Source organism: Triturus cristatus, chromosome 6, assembly GCF_964204655.1.
Source record: "Triturus cristatus chromosome 6, aTriCri1.1, whole genome shotgun sequence".
NCBI classification, from domain to species: domain Eukaryota; kingdom Metazoa; phylum Chordata; class Amphibia; order Caudata; family Salamandridae; genus Triturus; species Triturus cristatus.
The window spans coordinates 495,679,908-495,703,346 of NC_140589.1; the positions used below are offsets into that span (position 1 = coordinate 495,679,908).

The 23,439-nt window shown below is 44.3% G+C and overlaps 1 protein-coding gene across 4 annotated transcripts in view; it reads left to right on the plus strand.

Moving 5' to 3' along the window:
- Positions 1-23,439, plus strand: part of ADGRB3 (adhesion G protein-coupled receptor B3) — a 1,641,523-nt gene that overhangs the window by 654,880 nt on the left and 963,204 nt on the right. For all 4 annotated transcript variants that reach the window (XM_085610901.1, XM_085610903.1, XM_085610902.1 and 1 more), the window contains one exon: positions 11,777-11,941. In XM_085610901.1, the coding sequence (XP_085467027.1) occupies positions 11,777-11,941 (165 nt within the window). The remainder of the gene's footprint in view (positions 1-11,776; positions 11,942-23,439) is intronic.

A 23,439-nucleotide genomic window follows, 5' to 3' on the forward strand; every position in this document is an offset into this window, starting at 1 on the left:
TCAGACGCACCACAGGGGGCGGAGCTGGCATTGTGGAGGGAAGGCACAGCCCTATTCAGGTCCCAGGTGCAACTCCTCCCTCCCATCTAGAACTCGACTCTGCACTCCTCTCACACCAGGAATTACCATGGACACAAATATCCCCCATGCATTCCTATGGGAGGGCAGACCAATCTCACCACGCACTCAGAGTGTGCACGCACTTTACACTGGGCCACAGTGCTAAAGTGTGCAGAGGCAAAAAACTATCAATATCAGGTTACAGAAAAGGCAAAAATGTTTAGGGGTGAACCTGCCAAAAGGGCCAAGTCCAATAGCAGTAGTACCTTTTTTGCAGAGTTGCTATAGAGTACAGTATATTCATGCCTCGATATTTCACACAATCTATTTTTTTTCTCCTCAGTTTAACAAAGAACTAACCCAGACCAACTAAAATATTTTTTAAGTAAGACAACCCATGCTAACCACCAGTGGTAACTCGTGCCTACATCTTGCTCTATAACAAAAAAGATTAGCACTGTACTAGACATAACTTTACTATGTTTGTTGTTCCAGTAATATGACCACAAAGAAATTACCCATAGTCCCCATAGTATCTGTCTATCAGCAACCCAAGCCATGGAAGGTGACTTGGAGCATGATTAATCGATCTGTTATAGTAGCCTTACCAGGATATAGCAGCCTATCACTAAATTACTTTAAAATATCTTTATTTTACGTGAATGTGTAAGAACTACTGTGGTAATGTCCCATCATCTGTGAAAACTGGAACTGTCTCTGTAGTAAAAGCAGCTGTAATTTACTGATGTGGGAAATTGTTGAGCTGCAGTTAATTTGGCCAGTTAACAGGAGAAAAAAACATATCCCAAACATGCTGAATTTGAAACCGTGAACAACATTTATCTGCCATGTTGACTTTTTGAATGTAAGAAAAGTGTGATTCGTGGCTATTTGAAATATTTTGGACATCTTTGCTAGAAGATTGAATATGGTCCATCATTATAAAGTAGCATTTGTATGCAGTTGGAATCCGTTTTACTGCCTGGCTTTTATCTAAGTACACAGAGAGCTGCTGATATTTGGGGGAATATTCCCTGAATCTTCTGGTTTTCCTTTTGAAACTCCTTAAAATTGGAAAATGGCTTGTTAAATCGAGGATAATTATTATGAATCCAACTGGCATTCTGAGGCGGAGCATGAGTATAGACGATTATTTCTAAACTCAATCTCCTAAACAAATTAGTCGTCATTCCCGAGAGAGGCAACCTACAAATTCGAGTAAGTTACCCTTAACATGCCTTCTGGTAAGATTGGTCAGCAATGGCGCCTTACTCTTAAGAATGTCTGGGGATGTCAAAGACACACAGCACAACAGTTAAATAGTAAAGAGTGTAATAGTCACAACAATTTACTAAAAATAAAGGTGAGGTAACTAGAAGCCACACGATTTCAAAGAACAATAATAAAGAAACGTAAAGAAAGTGAGAGAGTCTTTGGTAAATTAAAGTCCTTTAAAGTGATAGGCTACAAATGGTGAAAACATAAAACAGAATTTAAAAAGTGCCACAGCAACCATTTTATAAGCAGCTGAATGGGAAGAAAAGGAAAGCACCAACAAATATGATCATTTATTAAAATTAGCATTTAGACTGCAGAGCGACCCACAAGGATGCACAAGAGGGCTTTAGCATACAAAGGGCCTCATGTAGGTAGCCAAATACCGGTCGGTAACGGCCGATTTTCGGTAAATATGCCGTTACCGACCGGTATTTAGACAAGTGAGATGTAGGAGTCCAAAAACAACTTTTCGGTAAATATGAAGCGGTAAATACCGAATCATAATTACCGAATCCAAAAATACCGATTCATATTTACCGAATACATATTTACCGATTCGGTAAATATGAAGTGGTAAATATGAAGTGGTAAAACTGAAAATGACATGTAGGAACAATCGGTAATTAAGAAATCCATGAAAATCGGTAATTAAGAGTCGGTAATTAACACGGATTGAAAGCAGGTGGTAACCATCAACAGTGCATATAAGCAATCCCAAAATGCAACAGCGTGGACAACATGGCCGCTCTGTATGTCATTGCAAGGCGCCTACGTCTACAGGCAGCAGGTCTGAGGATATGGAGACGGGAGGAACAAATCTACAGACAGCGCATCACACTCTTCCAACTGACTGATGCAGAGATACATGAAAGGTACAGGCTACACCACCAAACCATCATGGACCTGATAAGGGACCTGCACCCACTCCTGGACCAGCCAACTAGAAGGGCGCATGCCATACCACCACATGTGCAGGTGCTCTGCAGCCTACATCTACTGGCATCCGGCAGTTATCAGGTGGTGATAGCTGCGGTGGGTGGTGTATCCCAGAGTTGCCTGTCCCGTTTCTTCAGGAAGTTCCTGGATGCCATGATGCAGAGAATGCACCACTACATCAGCTTCCCAAACACACAGGCTGAACTGCAGAAAACTAAAACTGACTTTTATCACATGGCACAGTTCCCCCATGTCATTGGCTGTATTGATGGCACACACATCCCAATCTGCCCACCAGCTGACACAGAGCACATCTACAGGAACAGAAAGTCCACCCACTCCATCAATGTGCAGGTGATCTGTGATGCAGGGAACATCATCACTGATATTGTAGCGAAGTTTCCTGGGAGCACCCACGACTCTTACATCTTCCAGAACAGTGGGATCTACACACGACTGAGTGCCGGAGAATTTGGAGAGGGATACCTGCTAGGTAAGTAACAGTGACGCCCCTTGAAACCTGCAAATCATAGTGTATAGAGGCATGTGACTGATGTTTCCCTTTTACTCACCTAGGCGACAGTGCATATGCCTGCCGGTCATTCATCCTCACTCCCTACCTACACCCATCAACCCAGAGTGAGAGACGATATAACGTGGCACACAAATCAACACGCAACGTGGTGGAGCGCACGTTTGGACTACTGAAAAGCAGGTTCCGCTGCCTCCACAAGAGCGGAGGCGCACGCCAGTACACACCCATCAACTGCTGCAAGATCATTGCCACTTGTGCAATGCTGCACAACCTTGCCACGAAGAAAGGTACAGATGTGGAACTAACACATTTTGAGGACAACGAGGATGAGTCAGGCCAGCCAGAGGGCAACGCAGCCAGAGTGCCAACTGCAATAGATGGGAGAGAGAGACGGGCAGAGATCACATGCAACTATCTCTGAGTAAGTAAGGGGACACAGCCAGTTGTGGTGTGTCATGACGTAGTTTTAATGCGGCACTACGCCATGAACACAAGATCAAGCCAATCTGGCAACATAGCATATATACAAGGAGTAAGTCCAGGGTTATGTCACCCATTGGGAAGTGGCTACGCAGGGCTGCATCAATGTTTGCGCATACGCGCTGCAGTGTTGGATGGCACGGCTTGAGCATCCTCACTAGAGCCAACCCCAAGCCGCCTGCTGCTCCTGCGTCCTTCTGGAACAGGGGGTGTGATGCTGCTCCTGCTGCTGGTGTCGATGCTCTCCGCAGCATCCCCTGCAGCAGTTGTCGCCGCCTGACTAGTTAATAGCACCTCTAGTGCACTTGTCACCTGCACCATCCCCCGAGACACGTCGCTGCAGCAGTGTGTCAGGCCCTCCTGCATCGACACAGAGCGCCGGCAGAGTAGAGAAGTGGCAGTTGCCAGACGGTTGAGTGCCCTGGTGGTAGTGTCCCTCCTCTGCCGTTCCCGGCGCCGTGCATCTATGTCAGCATCTAATTTGCTGCACAACTGCTGGATTGACTGGGACATGTCCCGAATGCCCGCTGCCATAGCGCTGATGTTATTGTCCATGTTGACTAATGTAGATTTCATGAACCGCATGTGCCTCTGGACTGACATGACTGCCTTTGTTTGCAGGCGCTGTTGTTTTAACATTTGGCCCTCGAGCCCCGAGAAGACACCATGGCTGTCAATGGTTGCTGGTGGACTCTGGACACGCGACCTGCGGCGCCCTCTTGCTCCCGTCTGTGCTGCCTGTGAGGTGTAGGGCACAGTGGCATGGCTCCCATCCTGGGGCATGGTGATTTGTTCAGGGCCCCTGCTGTCGTCAGACGAGGTGTCTAAGGCTCGCAGCCTGGCTGCAGGACGCCTCCTCATTCTCACACCTGCAGGCGGTGATATGGCCGGTGACTCAAACATGAGTGGCGATGCTGGCTCTGGGTGAGGTGATTCTGGCTCTGGGTGAGGTGATGCTGGCTCTGGGTGAGGTGATGCTGGCTCTGGGTGAGGTGATGCTGGCTCTGGGTGCGGTGATGCTGGCTCTGGGTGAGGCGAGGCTGCCTGTGTTGGTGGTGCGGCTGCCTGTGGCCCTGCTCCCTGGGCTGAACTTGTGCTGGCCAGAGGTGATCTTTGTGGCCGGTGTGCCCTCTCTCCTGCAGCATGCCCTGTCCTGCGTGATGTCACATCTGTGGACAGAAATGCAACATCGGCTCAGTGTCCCCGAAGGGCTGCATTGCAAGCATCACAATAAATCATTTCACATTCCAAAATATCCTCTGCCTCCTTGTGCCTCATGTGTGTGACATGCCTTGTTGCCCTGTGCCATTTACTTCATGGTTGGTGTTTCCCTGACTACATCTCCCAGAATGCATTGCCTGTCTGCACTAACACATGTGGACTGGAGTGGGATTCTCCTTTCACAATGGGGGATGTGGGATAGGGGTAGGGGGGGCTACATTGCTGTGCATTCGTCTTACCTTGTTGGGTGGCGGCTCTGGCAGAGCTGTCAGCATCCCCAAGACCCACGACGCTCTCTTGCTCGATTGTGGCCCCCACCAGCTCCTCCAGTTCGGTGAGGGCAGGTGCCCTGTTGGTTCCACCTCCAGTCTGGCTGGCCTCCTTCTGGATGTCCCCCATCTTCCTCTTGGTTACAATCCTCAGGTCATACCAGCGCTTTTTGAGGACCTCTATGTCCCTGTGGGTCACTCCCACAGCATTGACCTGCGCCTGGATGGCCAGCCAAATGTTGCGCTTTTCAGCCTCAGGCACTTGCAGGGATTGCCTCCCAAACAGCTTCTGGTGCTGCTTCACCACCTCCTCCACCAGCACCTGGAGTTCCTTGGGGCTGAATTTCAGCTTCCTCCTCCTTTCCCCTCTATCTCTCTGTGTCCTCTGGCTGGACATGATGTTATTTTTGCTGCACGAACAGGCACTGGCTCCCTGCCTCTCCTCTGCACTCCAAGCCTCTCCAGGGTCTGTTAATTATGTGCACCTGCCTGGGTGTGGCCACTTCCTGGTTGGGTGGGGGGTGGTTGCACAGGATTGGCTATTTCATCAAGTCATGTGATTTTATTTACCGATTCGGTAAATACCGATTCGGTAGTTTCCGATTCGGTAAATACCGATTCGGTATTTTCCGATTCGGTAAATACCACCTCGGTATTTATCAATTCGGTAAATACCACCTCGGTATTTACCGAATCGGTGATTTCCGATTCTTGATTACCGAATGTTACCGATTCGGTAATTGTTACCGAATTTTTACCTACATATAACTTACTGATTCTTAAATACCGATTCGGTACGGCTCGGTATTTAAGAAGCGGTAATATTTATTTACCTACATGAGGCCCAAAGGGTGATAACAGTGACTAATGAAGTTGTGATGATGTCAGTCACCCTGGTAAGGCACACTGTTTCTCTATTGTGATGTTAAAACTTGTTGAATGTGCATGCTAATCATGCAGTCTGGTATTCTATTTGGGAGTACAAAGATTGAAATATTCTTTCAAACTCACTATTTACTGCTTTACAGTAGCCTAATAATTCGGCTAATTCTTATTTTTGTATGTTCAACCTTAATTTTTTGACATAGACTTGTATTAATGCCCCTGGACCTGGCGCACCTGGGGGCCAAACATTACAGAAGTATGGGACCCGCAGATCTAGCATGGCTCCTGATGACTTTTTTTTTTTTTAATGCTGTTTTTCCCCCAAGAGACCTAGGGGAGTCAGGGTGTTCCTAGCCTTCCCCCTTCTCTTTTTTATGACTGTTTTTTGAGGACTCAGCTGAAGCCAAGTCCCAAGATGTCTGCCAACACTTCCTGGTTCAAGCGTTGGCAGCCAATCAGATTTGAGCACGGGACTGTTGGCTTCTCAGAGGATCTGTGTCCCTAGATATACCATTTTTTATTCTTTATTTCTCCAAAACTACTAAATGGATTTATACCCCATAACCAAAAGCACTCTTTCTGCCAAGTTTGTTTCAATTCTGTCCAGTGGTTTGGGCTACAGTCATGGTCAAAATCCCTACAGGAATTAACATTGGAAACACACTTTTCTTGACCCCCCCTTTTTCTCAGCCCTTGCTTGACACATCACCCCGAAACGTTTCAAGCACAACAAGTCTCAATAGAACACTTTCTCGAGAAAAGTTTGTGAAGATTTGTCAAGCGGCACCAAAGATATAGGCAGGTCAAAAAATGCTTTCCCTTTTGAAAGATGGTTCTAAATATATATTTATATATTTATATTACCCAGTAGGTAATTATAGTTAGGACTAATCTTTACGATAGACAAAGCATTTTTGTTTTACCAATAACTTTGGTGCTGTTTGACAAATCCTCACTAAATTTAAAAACTAGTTTGCCACTCACTTTGGCTGGTGCATGGAACGTTTTGGGGTGATTCATCAAGCAGCAGTCGAGAAAAAGGGGGGGTTCCAAAATTAGATTTCACTCTGCAATGTCAATGGGGATTTGCAATTTTTAGACACGGGTACACCAAATTTGGACGAAATGCAGCTCTTGGTCCAGATAGAGACTTTTTTATTATTTGGGGTAAATCCATTCAGTAGTTTTAGAGTAATTAAAAGAAAACCGAATTTGTATATATAGGGATGCAACCCTTCCTTGAATCCTCCCGATCTCATGCAGTGATCTGATTGGCTGCCAACACTTAAACCAGGCCATCTTGGGTCTTGGCCTCAACCGAGTCCCAAAAAAAGGAAACAAGACTTTGCAATGCAATCGGTCTCGGCTTTGGGACCTTATATGTATTTAGCTAAGCAGCACGTTAGCCCGGGTGCTGAAACATCTACTGTTCTTTCACATGGAGGAAAGTAAGCACCAAACTGCGTGACATGCCAGGTATGGGAACACATGGAGAAAAATATTGCCCTTCAGAGGGAAATAGTATAGTCCAAGCTCTGTATTTAATATAAAATCAGGGCCTTCAGTGGTCATATCATTGAAAATAGAAGATTTGAAAAAAATATTGTCTACGGGTGCTAATGGAAGACAATTTCTATGGACTGGAATCTAGAGAATTTTAAAGTGATTCTGGTATCTTACTGACCTTTGCTGGTCGTTTTCTATCAAGACAGTTAAATAGAGGCAGTTGAACAGAAAAATAAGTCCCTAAGCGGAAGCAGACAAGTGCTAGGGCTGATCTCCAGAACCCACAAACTACATACACATATAAGTATATACTTAAGTATATAAGTATATACTAAAGTATATACAAGAGGTCTCGAATGCTCGACCTAAAAATAAAGAAAAGGGGGCAGGGTACGAAATCCTTGACCCCAAGCCCTAGTGCTGGGGTCCCTCCTTACCGAAGGAGCTGCCACTGTGTATGTCACCCCTAATGTAGGCCCCTGGCATCCCCATGGACAGGGTGCAGTGTATTTTAAAGGTAGGACATGTGCTGTTTTTCCGCCTTAGCAATGAGAACTCTTATGAGGGTGGGGGCACATATTAGACATTACATCCTTGGCATTGTATTACCCCAGGCTATTTGTCTTTGCTTCCCTGTTTTTGCTGAACTTGTTGTAGTTGGCAATAGGACTCTGTGCACTCTACCCCTGCTAACCAGTGGTAACGCACTTGTGCTCTCCCTTGAAAATATTATACAATTGGCCTACACCTGATTAGTACATTCAATTTACTTGTACACCTATAGTAAATTGTACTTGACCTGTAATTTAAAAGCTACTAATGGGCGACAGCAGTCATTGTGTCACACACCATTGTAGCTCTGAATAACATGTTTGAGACATGCCACTGTGGCCTGTAGTGCAGATTTAAACTTCCATTTCGACCTGGCAGATAAAACATTTTTTCAGGCCAAAACTTCCTTTTAAATACTTATATGTCACTCCTAGGGTAGGCCATAAAGACTCAAAGGGAATGGTGTATGATATTTAAAAATTAGGATTTCTTTCTTTAGGTTTTATAGTCTTGGCAGTGAAAAACTCCCAATATTGTAGGGGTATCTCTCTCATAGACTAATACCGGGTAACATTAGAATCCTTAATATGCCTCAGTTTTGAACCAGATAGAGAAATGTTGTTTCAACTCAAATTAATTATGATTTTAAATCGTCTTTAATGAAAAATTCAGATTTTAAGTTACTAATATGAAAATGCCTCTTTTACAAAGTTGTTTCTTTCTGCCTAAACCAAATGTATCTTTCTGCCAGTCTCGAGGTCCACATGACTGTGAATGGCTCTCCTGTGGTATATTGTGTGTTCCTTCCAGACATGGGGACAAAAGGGCCTTGAGTGTGGGAAACGGTGTTTATCTCCTAAATGGGATTGCTCAGGGGTTGCCTCCCTAAGTTTCAAAGGGTAGCCCCAGGGCTTGACCACCCCTTCCTTACTTCTAAGAGCTTCTTGCCACTGAAATGCTAACTCACAACTAGACCTGCCTGCCCTTACCCTAGACAGTGTTCAGCCGAACCCAGGAAAGTGGGGAAGGTTCGACAAAAGGGGCATCCCCTACCCACAGTCTTGCACTGAGGATAAAAGTGGCACCTTCAGAACTTCTCATCATGTATACTCCTGGCCATGTGGAAGATTCCGTAAAAGGACTGGGCTGCTTTCTGAAAAAGGAAGGCTGGACCTGCTTTGCCCTGGCTCCTCAGAAGTGAAACCAAGTTGGTTAAACTCCTGTTTAAGCTATAGGAACACAACAAGATACCATAGACCTGACCTGGTCTCCTCATCTGGCCTTTGTGGGAGTGAATCTGGATGTCCCCCAAGTCCTTTTCTCAAGGTCCTAGAGCCTTGGCTGGAGTCACAGTGTACTCCTCCCTGTGCAACTGAAGTACTCACCGGATCCAATGCTATGTGGCACAGACCGACGCAGGACCGCTCATCACAGCAACTCACAGCTCCTGACGATGGCTTCCTCAGAACAGGTCAGCATGATGCAGACCGAGCCATGCAGATCCTACCCAAAGTCTTCACTGGATCTGATGTCAAGCGACATAGAGCCCCATAGACCCACGCCACGCAAATCTTAAAATAAAAATGTACAAATCCCAGCGAGGCAAACTTGATCCTTTACCAGGCCCATGCTCTATCTTGGTTGGCCTGAACTTGTGATTTTATCTCGGTGTAGCGCAACCAGATACCCGCAGTTTGAGCTTCATGCCTCCTATTTTTACTAGAAACTTTAACAATGCATAACTCTGGTTCTACTGATTGAATGTTTTTGTTGTTGTTTTGTTAAAACATCATCTATTTTTCTAAATTGGTTTTGGATTGTTCTTATGCTGTGTTTTCACTTGATGTATGTTTGAATGCTGCATATATACTTTAAACTGTGCCTTTAAGTTAATCCTGGCTGCTTTTGTGCCAATCTGCCAAAGGGTTAAGCACAGGTGAATGTTGTGGTTCACCCTAACAAGGATTCTGTTTATTATTTGAGTGGGGCTCTCACCCACCTACTCTAATAATACAATTTCTCACAGAATAGACTTTAAAATCATATTAATTTGTGTATAACTATTTCCAAATCGAAGTTATGTATTATAAGGTGTTAGGATGTAAGCCAGAAGCAACCTTGTCACAGAGAATAACACTTTAAAGGTTTTGAAATACCAGGACGAGTAAAACTTAAAACATGTGTTCTACTTTTTAAATGCCATGCACCGTGCCTTATGGATCTTTAGGATCTACCTTAGGTGTGACTTATCAATATTAAAAAGGAATGGTTAAGCCTTGAAAAGGTTTGTTTTGCCCAGTCATATTTGCACATGCTTTGCTTTGTCACTTTAGTGGAGACACAATTGGTGTTGTAGTCCACTAGAGGCAATTACTTACAGGCCCTGAGTACACTGAGTACCATATATTAGGTACTTACAGGTACATTAAATATGCCAATCAGAGATTAGTAAATGGTATACATATGTCAGGGGTCAGAGCACATGCACTAGGGCCTAGTTAGCATAGCCCCAGTAGAGGAGAGTCAAAAAACAACGTTATTTCCAAAATTGAGGGGTGATCATGCAAAAAGGTTTCCCTTACAGGTACCTGTTGAAGGTATCCTACATGCCACAGTACGTCTCATCCATGCACTGAAGAAATATGATCACATTGCTCTCACCCTGGTGAAACTCGACTGGGTCCCCTCACCAGTCCACAGCATCTTCAAAGCCAGCTGCATCATTTACAAAGCCATCACAGCGAGCATCCCACTTATCTTGCAGACAAGTTCACCATTTCTGGTGGTACTCGGCACCCCTACAACTAGGACTCCATCAGACTGTGAACTAAGAAGTGAAATAAGGAAAAAACAAGACAATAGGCTTTCCCATCCATCCATCCAGTATCTGGAACAACATCCCTGTATTCATCAGGACCGTCCCAATACTGCTCCAGTTTAGGAAAGAGTTGAAGATTCAACACTCTCAAGACACTACATCACAATGCATTAACCATTCACAACTCAGCTTCCTCTCCTATTACTCACTAGGGCTTATTTATGAGCCCTTGCGTCACTTTTGCCCCACCGGTGCGTCACTTTTTGTGCATGTGTGAGCAGAAAAGCCTTGTTTGACATTGAGGACTTTACTGACATGCTTGTGACAGAAGCTTGGTTAGGCGGTAGACAAACCCCATTTTTTCTGAAGCCTTTTGTGGAGTACTGTTCATACAGAATTTCAAGGACCAAAGCTCATGCGGCTCCGTCTGCGTTCAGCTGTAATGAGATGGAGAACTATTCATTTAGCTCAGTTCCCTGTCCTTTAATTTATTGTGATGGTTTCTGGAACACAGCCACGAACTCATTTGTGGATTGTGTGCAAAGCACCGAGGCATCTTGTCAAAAGTCGACGAGGCCTGTTGACAGTACAATGCATTGATAAGACAATCAAAATGCATGTTAACTGGCCTTCTGTAGCCCTGAGAAGCACGCAGTAGTCTTGCTGATTAATGCCATGTTGTATTTATTTCATTAATTGATTTGCAAAGCTAACCTCGAGGTAACATAGAAGCACTTTAACAAAGGCAGAACACTGAGCAGATTTTCCAAAATGCTTGCAGCGTTTGGTAGTTAAGGAAAATAAGTTAGCCTGGTGTGACCCTAATGTGCATTTTAATTAGCCCCCCGTACCCATTAAGCGAAATGACAAAAAAGCCTACTATTTTAAGAACAAAAACAAGAGAAAACAACATTTAGGATAATTTGATTAAAGCACTGTAGCTACTGTAAATCAGCAATTTCAGAATGTTAAAAGACGCAGATTCCACGGCTAATGACAGGGTACGTAAAGAATGCCAAACAAAAGGAAAGCAAATAATCCTGCTTTTACAGTCAGTGGGTACAACCGTCTGTTTCCAGATGCTCGTCAGAATCTGTTCTGAAAGGGATTGTGAAGTGCACCTGCATGAACACTGATGCACTGCCTGTGTTTGAAGTTCTGTTTCATGCCACCACTCACCCTTACAAGTGTTTGTTTTTCCTTTCCTTCCCTGCTTGTGATGTGGCGGTGCGGTAGTCGACGGCCAGTGGCAGGAGTGGAGCTCATGGAGTCAGTGTTCGGTGACATGTTCGAATGGCACACAGCAACGGAGCAGACAGTGCACCCCAGCAGCGCACGGGGGCTCTGAGTGCAAGGGGCCCTGGGCGGAGAGCAGAGAGTGCCACAACCAAGACTGCACAGGTCAGTGACTAAGGAAACACACGAGGCCGTTCTCAAGTCTTACAGCAAGTTAAATATGCAAAACTCAATGGTGTCCGTGCAAAATCCTGAATATGTCCATTAGTTTTAAATGTTTTAGGTGTGGGGTTAGTCAAGACCTATTGAGTTTACTGCCTAGGAGGGCCTTTCTAGGCTCATGGGCCTCTGCCCACAGGAGACTGAAGGTGTGTAGTCACATGCATAAGGAATACCCAGTTTGACACTGTGTAAACGAGATGGCGTCTTCTTTGGCCACATATTAAGGTATAAGATTTGGCATGGTTGATTTTCAGGTTTAGATCCTTCATAAAATCATTAAAAGTATCCAATAAAAGCTGAAGCCCATTCACAGTGCGGGTTAAGAGGACCCCATCGTCTGCATAAAGGAGCACAGGTGCGATGAAGTCCCCAACCTTTAGGCGATCTTTACCTCTTTCAATCAGTATTTTCTCAAGGGAATTTATATAAAAGAGAAAAAGAAAAGGCGCCAGCACAGCCCTGTCTGACACCTTTTTTTGTAGAAAAGAAGCGGGTATAGTCACCACTGGCGTCAAAATACACCAGTGCCTTTGTTCCCTAATGTAATCTGCCCAAAAGTTAAATTAATGCTGGGTTTACTGCTGCTTTGCCCATCTTTGTCCAGAGCTTCTACCTGTCAATCAGGTCAAAAGGGCTAGACCGGTCCATGAAAGCCATGTGAATTCCCCCCCCCCCCCCACCTCCCCCCCCCCCCCCAACTATCCCCCTGGCCTGATCGTATTTGCTAGAAATCATAAGGAGGTTCAATGACTGTTCCAACCCCAGGGCGGAAGCCTAATTGGATATCTGAAAAGAACTTTGTGTCACTAGCCCATTCCTCAAGAAGATTAAGGATTACCCTCCCTATGATTTTAGCCGAGGAATCCAAAAGGGAAATGAGCCTATAACAGATAGGTGAATTTCTGTTGATTTTTACAAATATTGGCACTTCTTAGAATCCTTCCAAGAGGATGGGATCAGGCCAAATATTACGCACCAAAAACATTTGTTGAAAGAGGTACCCAGAATTATGGGTTTTGTTTAAAAACATCAGTGGCTACCCTGTCTGGCCCTGGTGCTGTACCTGAGGAAGACTTAGAAATGGCTAACGTTGTCATGTTAACAGTAATGTCATTAATCAGAGCTTGGAGTTTGTCAGTGGAGAGGCAGACCATTTGGTTGTCTTTGGTTAAACTAGGGTTAACAAAGATTTCTGAGAAATGGTGGAGCCAATCAGGAGCTGGAATATAATATTCAATCACAGGAGAGTTAGTGTAACTAAAATAGGATCTATTAATAACTTCCCGGAAAGCTTTGGAATCGAGAAACGCGCTTGCCTTAAGAAAAACATCCCAAGCGTGGTCCATCACTACCCATTTCCTAACTCTATTTTTGTTTTATACGCATTCCGGAGGGATTTAATTTGAGCAACATTTTGTGGGGATTCCTTTATTTTATTTTGAAGGTTTTATATAGCGCGGACAAGACCCCTGCGGGTATCAGAGCGCTTTACAACAAATAAAGGAGATAGAGGAAATCGAAACATACATACAAAAAATTCTTGGTTATAATAGTCAAGCAATGGTAACTGTTCCAATATAACAAGTATCTACAAGCCTGCATTTAATAAAACAAGTGAATTTAGACAGGAGAATAGATTTTACTTTTTAAAGGATGCCGCGTGAGGGTTCTGTCTTGTTTTTGGTGGTAAGGCATTCCATATCCTAGGGGCCATCCCTGAGAAGGGGCGGTTATAAGTTTTCTTCTTGGTGAATCGTTGTGGTTTCAGTAAAAGGTTATAAGAGCCCCTGTTGGTTCTGTTCCTACCAGATGGTATTAATTTCTCTGCAAGGTATCATGGTGTTTTTTGATGCAAAGCCTCATGTGTCATACAGGTGATTTTTAAATGGATTCTGGCTTCAAAGGGTAGCCAGTTAAGGGCAAGTAAGTCGGGGGAGATGTGACATTTTCTTTTGGAGCCTGTGATTAGTCTGGCGGCAGTGTTGATTGATGCTCTTAGTGGGGCTGTCATTGATTTGGGAAGGCCGCAGAGAGCGAAACTCCCATATTCCACTCTGGGGATTACTAGAGTTTGGACTGCCTGTTTAAAGTCATTTGCTGGTATGAAGGTCTTCAGACTTCTTAAGGTGTTCATTTGAAAGTTTGCTCCTTAAGTAGCTGCGCTGATGTGCTTCTGCATATTTAGCTTATTATCCAGAGTTATGCTTAATGATTTGGCAGAATCCATCAAGAGCGGTTGGCCATCGAGTGCTGTTAAGTGCTTCATCCATTCAATTATGGTGGTTGTTTGCCTGAGGGGGGGCGCTATTAGGAGGAATTCTATCTTTAAGGTGTTTAATTTTAAGTGGTTATTTGCCAGCCAGGTCTGCGTTTTTTGGAGCGTTGAGTTGAGGGTCTTGATGTCCTCATGTGAGTGAACCTTAATGTAAACTTGTGTGTCGTCTGCATATATGTGGTATTGGACCTTTGATGAGTTGAGAAGCTCGGTGAGTGGTTCCATAAACAAGTTGAAGACTGTCAGGGAGAGGGAAGATCCTTGGGGTACTCCTAGAGTGACTGGAGTGGGTTTGGATAAAGATTGATTGGTCTTGAATCTTTGTGTTTTATTTTGAAGGAAGGAAGTGAACCAGTTGAGAACCGTTCCCGATAGTCCCATTCTAAGTTTCAGGAGGTCTATTAGATTGTGGTGTTTGACAGTGTCAAATGCGGAGGATAGGTCCAGCAGGATTAATAGACAGGCTTTGTTTTGGTCAGTATTTTTAATGCATCATCAATTATGTGGGTCATGGCAGATTCGCTGCTGTGCCCTAATGGAATGCCAGATTGGAATTTGTCGAGCAGGTTGAAGTGATCAATGTGGTAGGTAAGTTGCGTGTGAACATATGTTTCTAATAGTTTGGCCAGTGAAGGGATGTTGGATATAGGGCGATAGTTATTTAGGTCTGCTGGGTCAGCCAATGGTTTCTTTAATATGGGGGAAACCTGACCAGCTTTGAGGATGTCTGGGATGGTTCCTTGTAGCAGAGAGTTGTTTATAATCCTGGTCCATAGAGGCACTAACGTCGGTATGAAGTCTTTTAGGAGGGATGCTGGGAGTGGGTGAGAGAAGCGATTGGAGGGATTTAAGGTTGTGAGTGTTTTTTTAGAATAGATTCCTCGTTGAAGAGGTTGAATGAGGACCAGTCTGCGTTGTTTTTGAGATCGAGCTTTGCAGAGCAACTAAATGCGTTCCTGATGGGGGACCTTGAGGCGATCATGTGAGGGTTGGTGAGGGCTGATAGGTCATTCCTTAGGTCTATCTTTATGTTTTCAGTTTTTGTTGTGAAATAGGTCGCAAATGCCTCGCAATTGGGGAAAGATTCTGGATTAACTTGAGGTGAGTGGGAGACACCCTTAGATTGCGCTTTAATAATTTCAAAGAGTCTTTTGGGGCGGTTCTTGGCTTGGTCCAATTGATTGCTAATGAAGTAAATTTTTGAACATCTGATTTTTCTGTAATAGGCGTTTCTTGTACTTGTGAGTAATTGGAGGTGAGTAACGGACGGTGCAGCTCTCCATTGACGTTCAATTGTTCTTAGCGCTCTTCTGTCTGCATTTAGCCTACCGTCATACCATGGGTTCGACTCTTTATTGGAGATACTTTTCAATTGTACTGGAGCTAAATTGTCTAATAACACATTCGTAGATTGGAAGTAGTGATTAGTCAGATTGTGTACGTCCTGTATACTGTCAGGTGAGGGCGTTAGGATAGGGCTAGCAGTTGCAAGTGAGATAGGATTGAGGATTTTTAGGTTTCTCTTCTAGATTTTCATTCTCTTGGGTTGGACATAGTGTAGTTTAACTGATTCAGTGATGTGGAAAGTGAAGTGATAATGTGATGGTCAGACCAGTCACAAGAGAGGATCAATTCCAGTTCGGTGGAGTCCGCTTTGGAATTACTAGATCTAGCGTTGAGCCTTTTTCAGGAGTGGGGCTGTCACAAATTTGGAATAGGATACGGTCAGTCAAGAAAGCTTTGAGGCTATTGACCTCAGGGTCGTCAGGGTCATTCCAGTGGAGGTTGAAGTCTCCAAGGAATATCTGCGTGTTTTGGTGTCCAGCATTTGTGGCTAGGATATCCATTATGTGTTCAATAAAGGTAAGGTTGTTTCCTGGAGGATGGTAAAATGAGTGAAGTGAGCATATTGTGTTGTTATTATTAGAGATTTCTAGACATAAATATTCACAGAGGAAGAAAACTTGGGAGATGAGACGTTTCACGGAGAGGTAGTTCCGATGTATGCAGGCAATACCACCTCCAAGCCTATCAATTCTATCTAGTCTTGTGATGTGATAGTTAGGGGGGACTAGTATGTCTAGGTTGGGCGAGGATGAATCGTATAGCCAAGTTTCCATAAATATTGTGAGGTCCGGTTTGTTGGTTAGTATGAGGTCAGCTATATCAGCGGCATGACATGCGGCTGACCTACAATTTAGTAGGATACATTTTAGCCGGGTCTTGGTAGGAATAGTGTTAGGCTCTTGTAAGATGGGAACTCTCTTGAGGTTTTTTCTAGGGGTGGGCGGAATTTGCGAAAGCGACTTTCGCAAATTATCGCGAAAATGTTTAAAATCTCCGCAAACAAGCGGAAATATCGCGAAGATGCGGAAGTTTTTTTCCCGCCCGTTCGCGATATTTTTTGCATGGTTGCGGGTCGCTAACTTACCCCTGCGGTTGCTCGCGGGCGCGGCCATCTTGTTTTCAGTTGTCTCGCGGTGCATGATCGCGAGAAAAAAGACGTGATTGCGCGACGCATGACGTCACTGCGGACGCGAACTGTCGCGAGACAGCGCAAATGGCTAAAACAATACAACATCTCATGGAGAACGCGACCGGATCGGGAAAACTTGTCGGCGAACGCGGGGATTCAAGTAAGGCGATCGCGCGCGCGCGAGAATGTATTATTTTACAGCGCGATCAAGAACCAAATTATCGCAAAGCTGCGGAATGCGGAAATTTTGACATTTCCGCGCTCTCCGCGGAAATGCCAAATTATCGCAAATTCCGCGAACGGAACGGAAATTTTGCCCAGGCCTAGTTTTTCCAACGGTACCTCTGGTAATGTGTCTCGTGGCCATCTCGGGATTGGGAGGGATGGGTTGGATAGAGGACAGTGTCAGTGTGTTGTCCGTGTGCTCATAGGGGAGGTGGAGTTGAGGGCTCGTAGGAATGCAGTAAAGAGGTTACTTCTTGCGGTGATAGTGGTTTTTTTTCTGCACGGGTGGGATAAGGCATTGGGGTCAGGTACTGTTTTCCATCTAGGGGTTTTCTGTCTCGTGTAGCTAGCATGTGATTCTTAGAAGAATTTCGTGTGTGGTTTTGGTTGTCTTAGGATCAGGTCATGAAGAGTTTGGATGTCTACTTTGATTTGTTGTAGAGATAATAATATCTCCTCTAGTCTAGGGTCAGGAGTAGGAGTAGACGTAGTCAACACCCAGTCTGTGGGTAGGTGAGGGAGGGTTACTGATCTGGGTTCCAGGGGCGATAGGTGAAGTGGTCCGTTGAATGGCTGTTTTCCAGTGTGGTGGTTCATTGAAAGGGGGGAAGGAGAGAGGAGGTGTGAAGGGGTAAAGCTTTGCGCTGTAGGGGGAGAGGCAGTGAGGTTCAGTGTGAGGGGGAGGGGGACTGTAGGAGCGCTTGCTGATCGGATGTACAGGTGTAGGGGGAGACTGTAGCCAAGTTTGTAGTGGAGATGTTGGGCATAGAGAGAGATGAGGGGTGGGTTGAGTTGTGTGGTGGGTAGGTGGGGGAATGGCTGTGGCATGGGAAGGCTGGAGGAAAGGGGATGCTTGTGTGTGGAGTGCTAGGCTTAATGGTAGTATAGTTGGTGTTGGTGGAGGAGTAGGCCTTGGGAAGATGTAAGTCATATAGTAGGGGGTCAATTGTGGCGGGATGGGAGTATGTACACAGTGGGAGCTGGTAGGAGGAGGACTAGAGGGGGAGTCAGGTGGGAGGTTGGGGTGAGTGCTGGGAGAGTGGTATGCTGGGGAGGTGTAATCGAGAATAAGGTGAGAAAGGCTTTCCGCCAGAAGGCCCTTCTTTTAGTATAGAAGATGATGTCATTTGTTATATGCCCTTTATAGTTTGAGAAATAGGGGTCAGAAATTGGAATTTCTGGGTGAGATTTTAACAGCCTATGTTTGAAACTGTTGGCCGCTTTTTTGGTAAGGTTAGGGGGGTATTTAATGGAGTATGTGTGTAAGCCTGTTAGCTCCATGTTGTAGGTGTAGTCTATGATGAGAGTGGGATAAAGGGTTAGATAGAAGAGAAGGTAGTAAATCTTGTGACAGGTTTTTTTTTTTTTTTTAGGGGGTCAAAGAGTATGCGAGGTAAAGAGAATTGAGGGGGTGAAAAGGAGCTTGGATAGGGATGGGAGGGTCAGAGAGTATGAACGGTAGATAGAATAAATGCCTTGAAGTGGAACTTAGATAGACAGGGACTAGTTATGTTTGTGTAAGTGTCAAGGTAGGGGCTCAAGTTCGTTTTGAATTCTAAGTAAATCTTACTGACTTAGATCCTAGTGGCTGTCGGAGATTGGGGTCATATATACCGCCGTGAGTTGGTGGATAAGGTAATCCAAAGGTGAGGTTGGGAATATGTTATAATTTAAATATAACTAATAGAAAAGCCGTTCCAAGATGGCTGCTTGTTTGATCAGTGCTGGTTTGATTCAGGTGTGTAGTCCTATCATTCTTTCCATGGGATTTCCTCTCTGGGTAAAGTCCTCAGTTTCTTTTGTTAGGTTGCAATTGATAGTCCTTTGTTTTCTTTTTTAGTATTGAGTAGAACGAGGTAGTTCTATGTCTTTGTTCATTGCTTGGTGAGCAGGAGGAAGAGCAAACTCTATCTAGTAGTTAAGCCTGCCATTTTGAGGGGAGGAATTGCAGCTATTTACAACTTGATAGCAAAATGGTGGATTTGCCCTGATTAGCGGGCCCTCAATTCTGGAATGAGCAGGGGAAAAAGAGCCAAAAATAACGCAAAATAGGGGAAACGCCCAATATAATGTTTAAAACAATAAAGAGTCCATAGGGCCTGTAACTTGGATCGCGTAACAAATTATAATCGTCGTACGGTCTAGATCCACAAGCGCGAGGGGTTTCAATTTAATGAATGCTGCCGCTTGCTCTAATTAAATAAAAACGCTGCATGTGTCCATGGGTTGGACCCTATTAGCGGTGGAGTGAGCAACCGCGTAGCCCGTCTCGTGGTGATTGCGGCAGGGGAGGGACGGAGGGAGGGAAAAGTACCTGCAGTTTGTCAGGGGGTTAAAAGCTGCATCTAGCTTTGTTTCTCTCAGCCGATGAGGTGGAGGATGTATTCAGGATGGGTCATCTCCTTTGGAGTCCTGAGAACTGCTGCAGTGAGAAAATCGGAGTGGGGGAAGAGTCGGAGAGCCCAGTCCTGCACTGGCAGCTCGTTCCGATATGTGTGCATTCTCCGGGACACCCGCTCTCCGACGTTGTGGCAGCTCCTCTGCGCGGGTGGGTCGTCACCTCCGTGATCTTGCAGCGCTGCTTCTGGTAATGGGTACTCTCCTTGTGACTTCTCGAGTGAACCGGGTGCCGATGACCCGATATTTTCCTGCTGGCCTGCTTCCTGTCACAACGTTGTCCCGAGGGGGCCACTATTGGATGCCGATGTCCTGATGGTTATCCTGCAGGACTGCTTCCAGACACTGCATTATCCCGGGGGGCCACTATTCGCCTTTGGTGATGTGGGCGAGCTTGGTCTACTGGTGGGTCGATGCCAGTGAGGTCTTGATCCTGATTCTGAGGATTCCTTCCGATGGAGTCCGGAAAGGTTTGTAGGTACTTATCAATATAGCTTAGTTTCTCTGTTCCGGTGTCTTGAACAGCACATCTGGCGAGGGCTTAACAGGGATATTTTTGACAATTTTGATCCCCAGCCTACAGAGCTCACTTCTTGAGCTCCTCTCCGGTCGCCATCTTGCCATTCAATAAGTGCCTCATTGGTTTTAGGGCTGCTGTACACTTAGGGGAAAATCATTTAATCATTTAAACATTGGAGAGGTGTTGTGCAGCGGCCAGGGCAGCTGACTTCGGAGCACAGGGTTCACGGTTTGATCCCTGGCTCTGGTCTCAGCTCAGCACCATGTGACTCTGGGCAATAGCTCACTTAATTCCCATGACAGCCCCCAGTGCCTTGAGACCCATAAGGGTGAGTAGTTCACGCTTTACAAATACAGATTTACATTTTGTTTAAAAGAAATACTCTCTTTGGGTTTAGACTAAATTGAAAATAGGTTTTTAGTTTGGTTGCAAATAATTCTGAAACTCTGGACACCGTCAACAGGGTTAGCGGCCTCTGCCAAGCAAACTATTATATCTTGGTAACCCTGAGAAATTAAGTTGTTTCAACATTTCTTCTGGTCAATTTTTGCCCATTTTAGGTGGACGTTCTTACTGACTGAAAAATGTATCTCGGTGGAGCAATTTGAACGCAATTGTTTAAAAGTTGGGCTTAAGTGAACCAAGAAAATCAGATTGTGATCACTCAGGACTGAGGACTTTGTGTAAGAGTCAAGAACATATAGTACTAAGTATGGGGAAAGGAATATAAAGTCAATTATAGAATCTTCTCCTTTGCCCGTGTATGTGGGGCAGGGATGTCACTTCTCCTCTGAAAAATCAGATCTACAATGAAGATTGAATTTAACAATACACTGTTTCAGGATATCCCCGTAAAGGGTGTGTAAAAAGTGAGTTTGGTTCTTGTTACTACTATCTGAAACACCACACACACTCTTGTCCCCTATGGGACAAATTGTGGAAATAGAATTAGAATCACCCATCCTTAAAATTGCCTCTGTAACTGAGTGGCTCAATAAGTACTCCATGGCAAATGAGTCAAGCTCCTTAATAAGGTTGACAGGGTGATTAACAAAATATTGACAATAAAACCTAATCAAAAGTATATCCAGGTGGACAGAGATTACTAGGCGCAATATTAGGCAACATGTTGAACGCATAGCTTCTGTGCTTTTAAGAGCCTGTTTTTTAAGTAGACCAAAATCCCAAAAACCCACCTTAGTGCACCTGATGTAGATGGTAGAGCCGGTAAACAGAAGGATTGAATCCAATTAATAAAAAAGTCCTCCTGGGACCAGGTTTTTTGACAGCAAACCACATGTATACCCCTTGATGGAATCTAACCAATCTGGGTTATTCATCTTATTTTTTATATCTGCGATATTCCATGAAATAAAATAGAGTGAAGTAGGCTGGTTCTACCCCTGGGAGTGGGAATGGATCAAGAAGGATCATCAACCAGGGGAGGTGATTTAAAGGTAGGCATCGTACTCAGTTAATCAACTTCTGACAGACCTTCAAAAACAGCAAAATGGTTAGGATGATGGAAAGATGGAGTGGATGTTGGGCTTCAAGATCTCAGATGCCTTCTAAAGAGAGGGAGAAAATACGTTGGAGGTTAGTAAAAGGAGCCCAGTGGTAATGCGCAAGTAGAACTTGAGGTCAAACTAGAATATATGTGCTCAAGACCTTTTGAAAGATTATTAAACTTATGTAAAAGATGCCTAACAAGGTTGGGGTTTAAAAAATGTATAACCACGCAAATCCCTTCATAGTCTTTTTAGAAGCCCCAACCAATCCTACTCTTCTGGCCATGATAATATCATTTGCAAAACTCGTTTGCCAGTCCTAATTTTCATTACACCAATGGATGACCTTGTTCTTCAAGCTGTGCCAGATTTCTTGGCCACCTGTCTGTCTGGGGGATCTCCGGTAAAGATGATGACATAAGGGGTGCAATCAGGTGGGAGTTGCAGGCAGTCCCTGCGCCCCTCCTCACTGGCCAGGTTTTCACCAGCTTATTTTGACAAGAGAATCGTACTTATGGTCGTCTATGTTTAAGGTCATTGACGGGTGCTATGTTTAAGGTCAGTGACGGGTGGGTGGATATCGATGAAGATGACTGAGCCCTCACATTATGAAGCTGTGGCAACACTGTTGTTACGTTCTATTCCTGAAAGCCGCCAGCCACAACTTTATTTGCTCGTGTGCATTGTGAAGGCTTTGAATGGGGCTTACTGTGCTTCATACCCTTTTTTGGTACTGTTTTAAGTCACATTTTCTTTGATTTGTAGGTACTATTGTATATCATTCTGTGTTAATATTCTAATTGAAAACAATATAAAAAACACTGTTATAGTTAATGAGAGAGACTGACAGTCTAACAAAATCTTGTCATTTCAGTTCTGTTTCTACACAAATTCTGATGTCAGAATACAGATATAATATGACATTTATGATTCAAATCCCTTGTAATAATTTGTTATAGTTTGCTAGGGATGTCAGATCATCTGTGCATTGCCCATCCATTGCTCTCTATGATGCAGGGCCACCATATGCCCTAATGATGCGCCTCTTGGTATCTCTCCTTGCAGACAAAGAAGGCTGAGGGTCGTGCAGCAAGGTTGTAGTAGCAGCCACAAGTCCTTTTAGCACAGTCTCCAATCTGAATGAGAATCACAGTGGAACAGTGAGCGCTGAAACAAACACTTGATATAGCCAACCAATTTTCTATGCCAGATTGGGTGCAGCTGCAGAAATGTAGTTTCCAATAAAGGCACAAAGAAGACTTTAATAATTGGCGATGTACTTCTCTCAGGCCATCTGGCCAAGAAGATGGAACAAGGAGAAGCAAACATGAGAAGGTGGAAGAGGGTTCTCACCTTGGGCTTTGCAGCTTGCCCGCCAGTATAATAAGTCAAGCAAGGGAACACATATAGCAGATCCTGCTTGTACCTGTACAGTTCATAAAAGTGTTAGAGTACCCAAACATTAATTATAGCCTTTCTAAGCTACTGAACATACAGTGAGGGAGGGCCTTGCTTTAAGGCACACCACAAGGTCGGTCACAGTTGACATAGAACATGATATAAAATGGCAAAAACTGCACATTAAAATTATATTGGAAGTCACCTCGAAATGAACACACACACAAATGTTTATGAACATGACAAATCATAGGATATGGGCAAAAAGTTGGATTACACTTAAACTAGAAAATATATTGCTGAATATATTGTTCTGAATAACATCAATATATGAATTCCATAGTAATATAACATAATCTGGCAGTTGCAAAATCAATTAATAATGCTCTAAAGACAGCTATGCGCATCAAGTCTACAAATTATATCAGGCCACAGGGGAATCCAAAAACTGGACCATAAATAGAAGCATAAAACTGCAATTACAAAAACATATCAGATATCTTTACAAATATTGTTTGTATTGATTCATTTGTTGCATCTCCTGAAATAGAAACATTCAAGTGCGGTGTTATGTTCCGTGTGATGAACGCTAAATAAAAAAAGGAAGGAAAGGGGATTGGAGGCATAATTGTAGAGATAGAC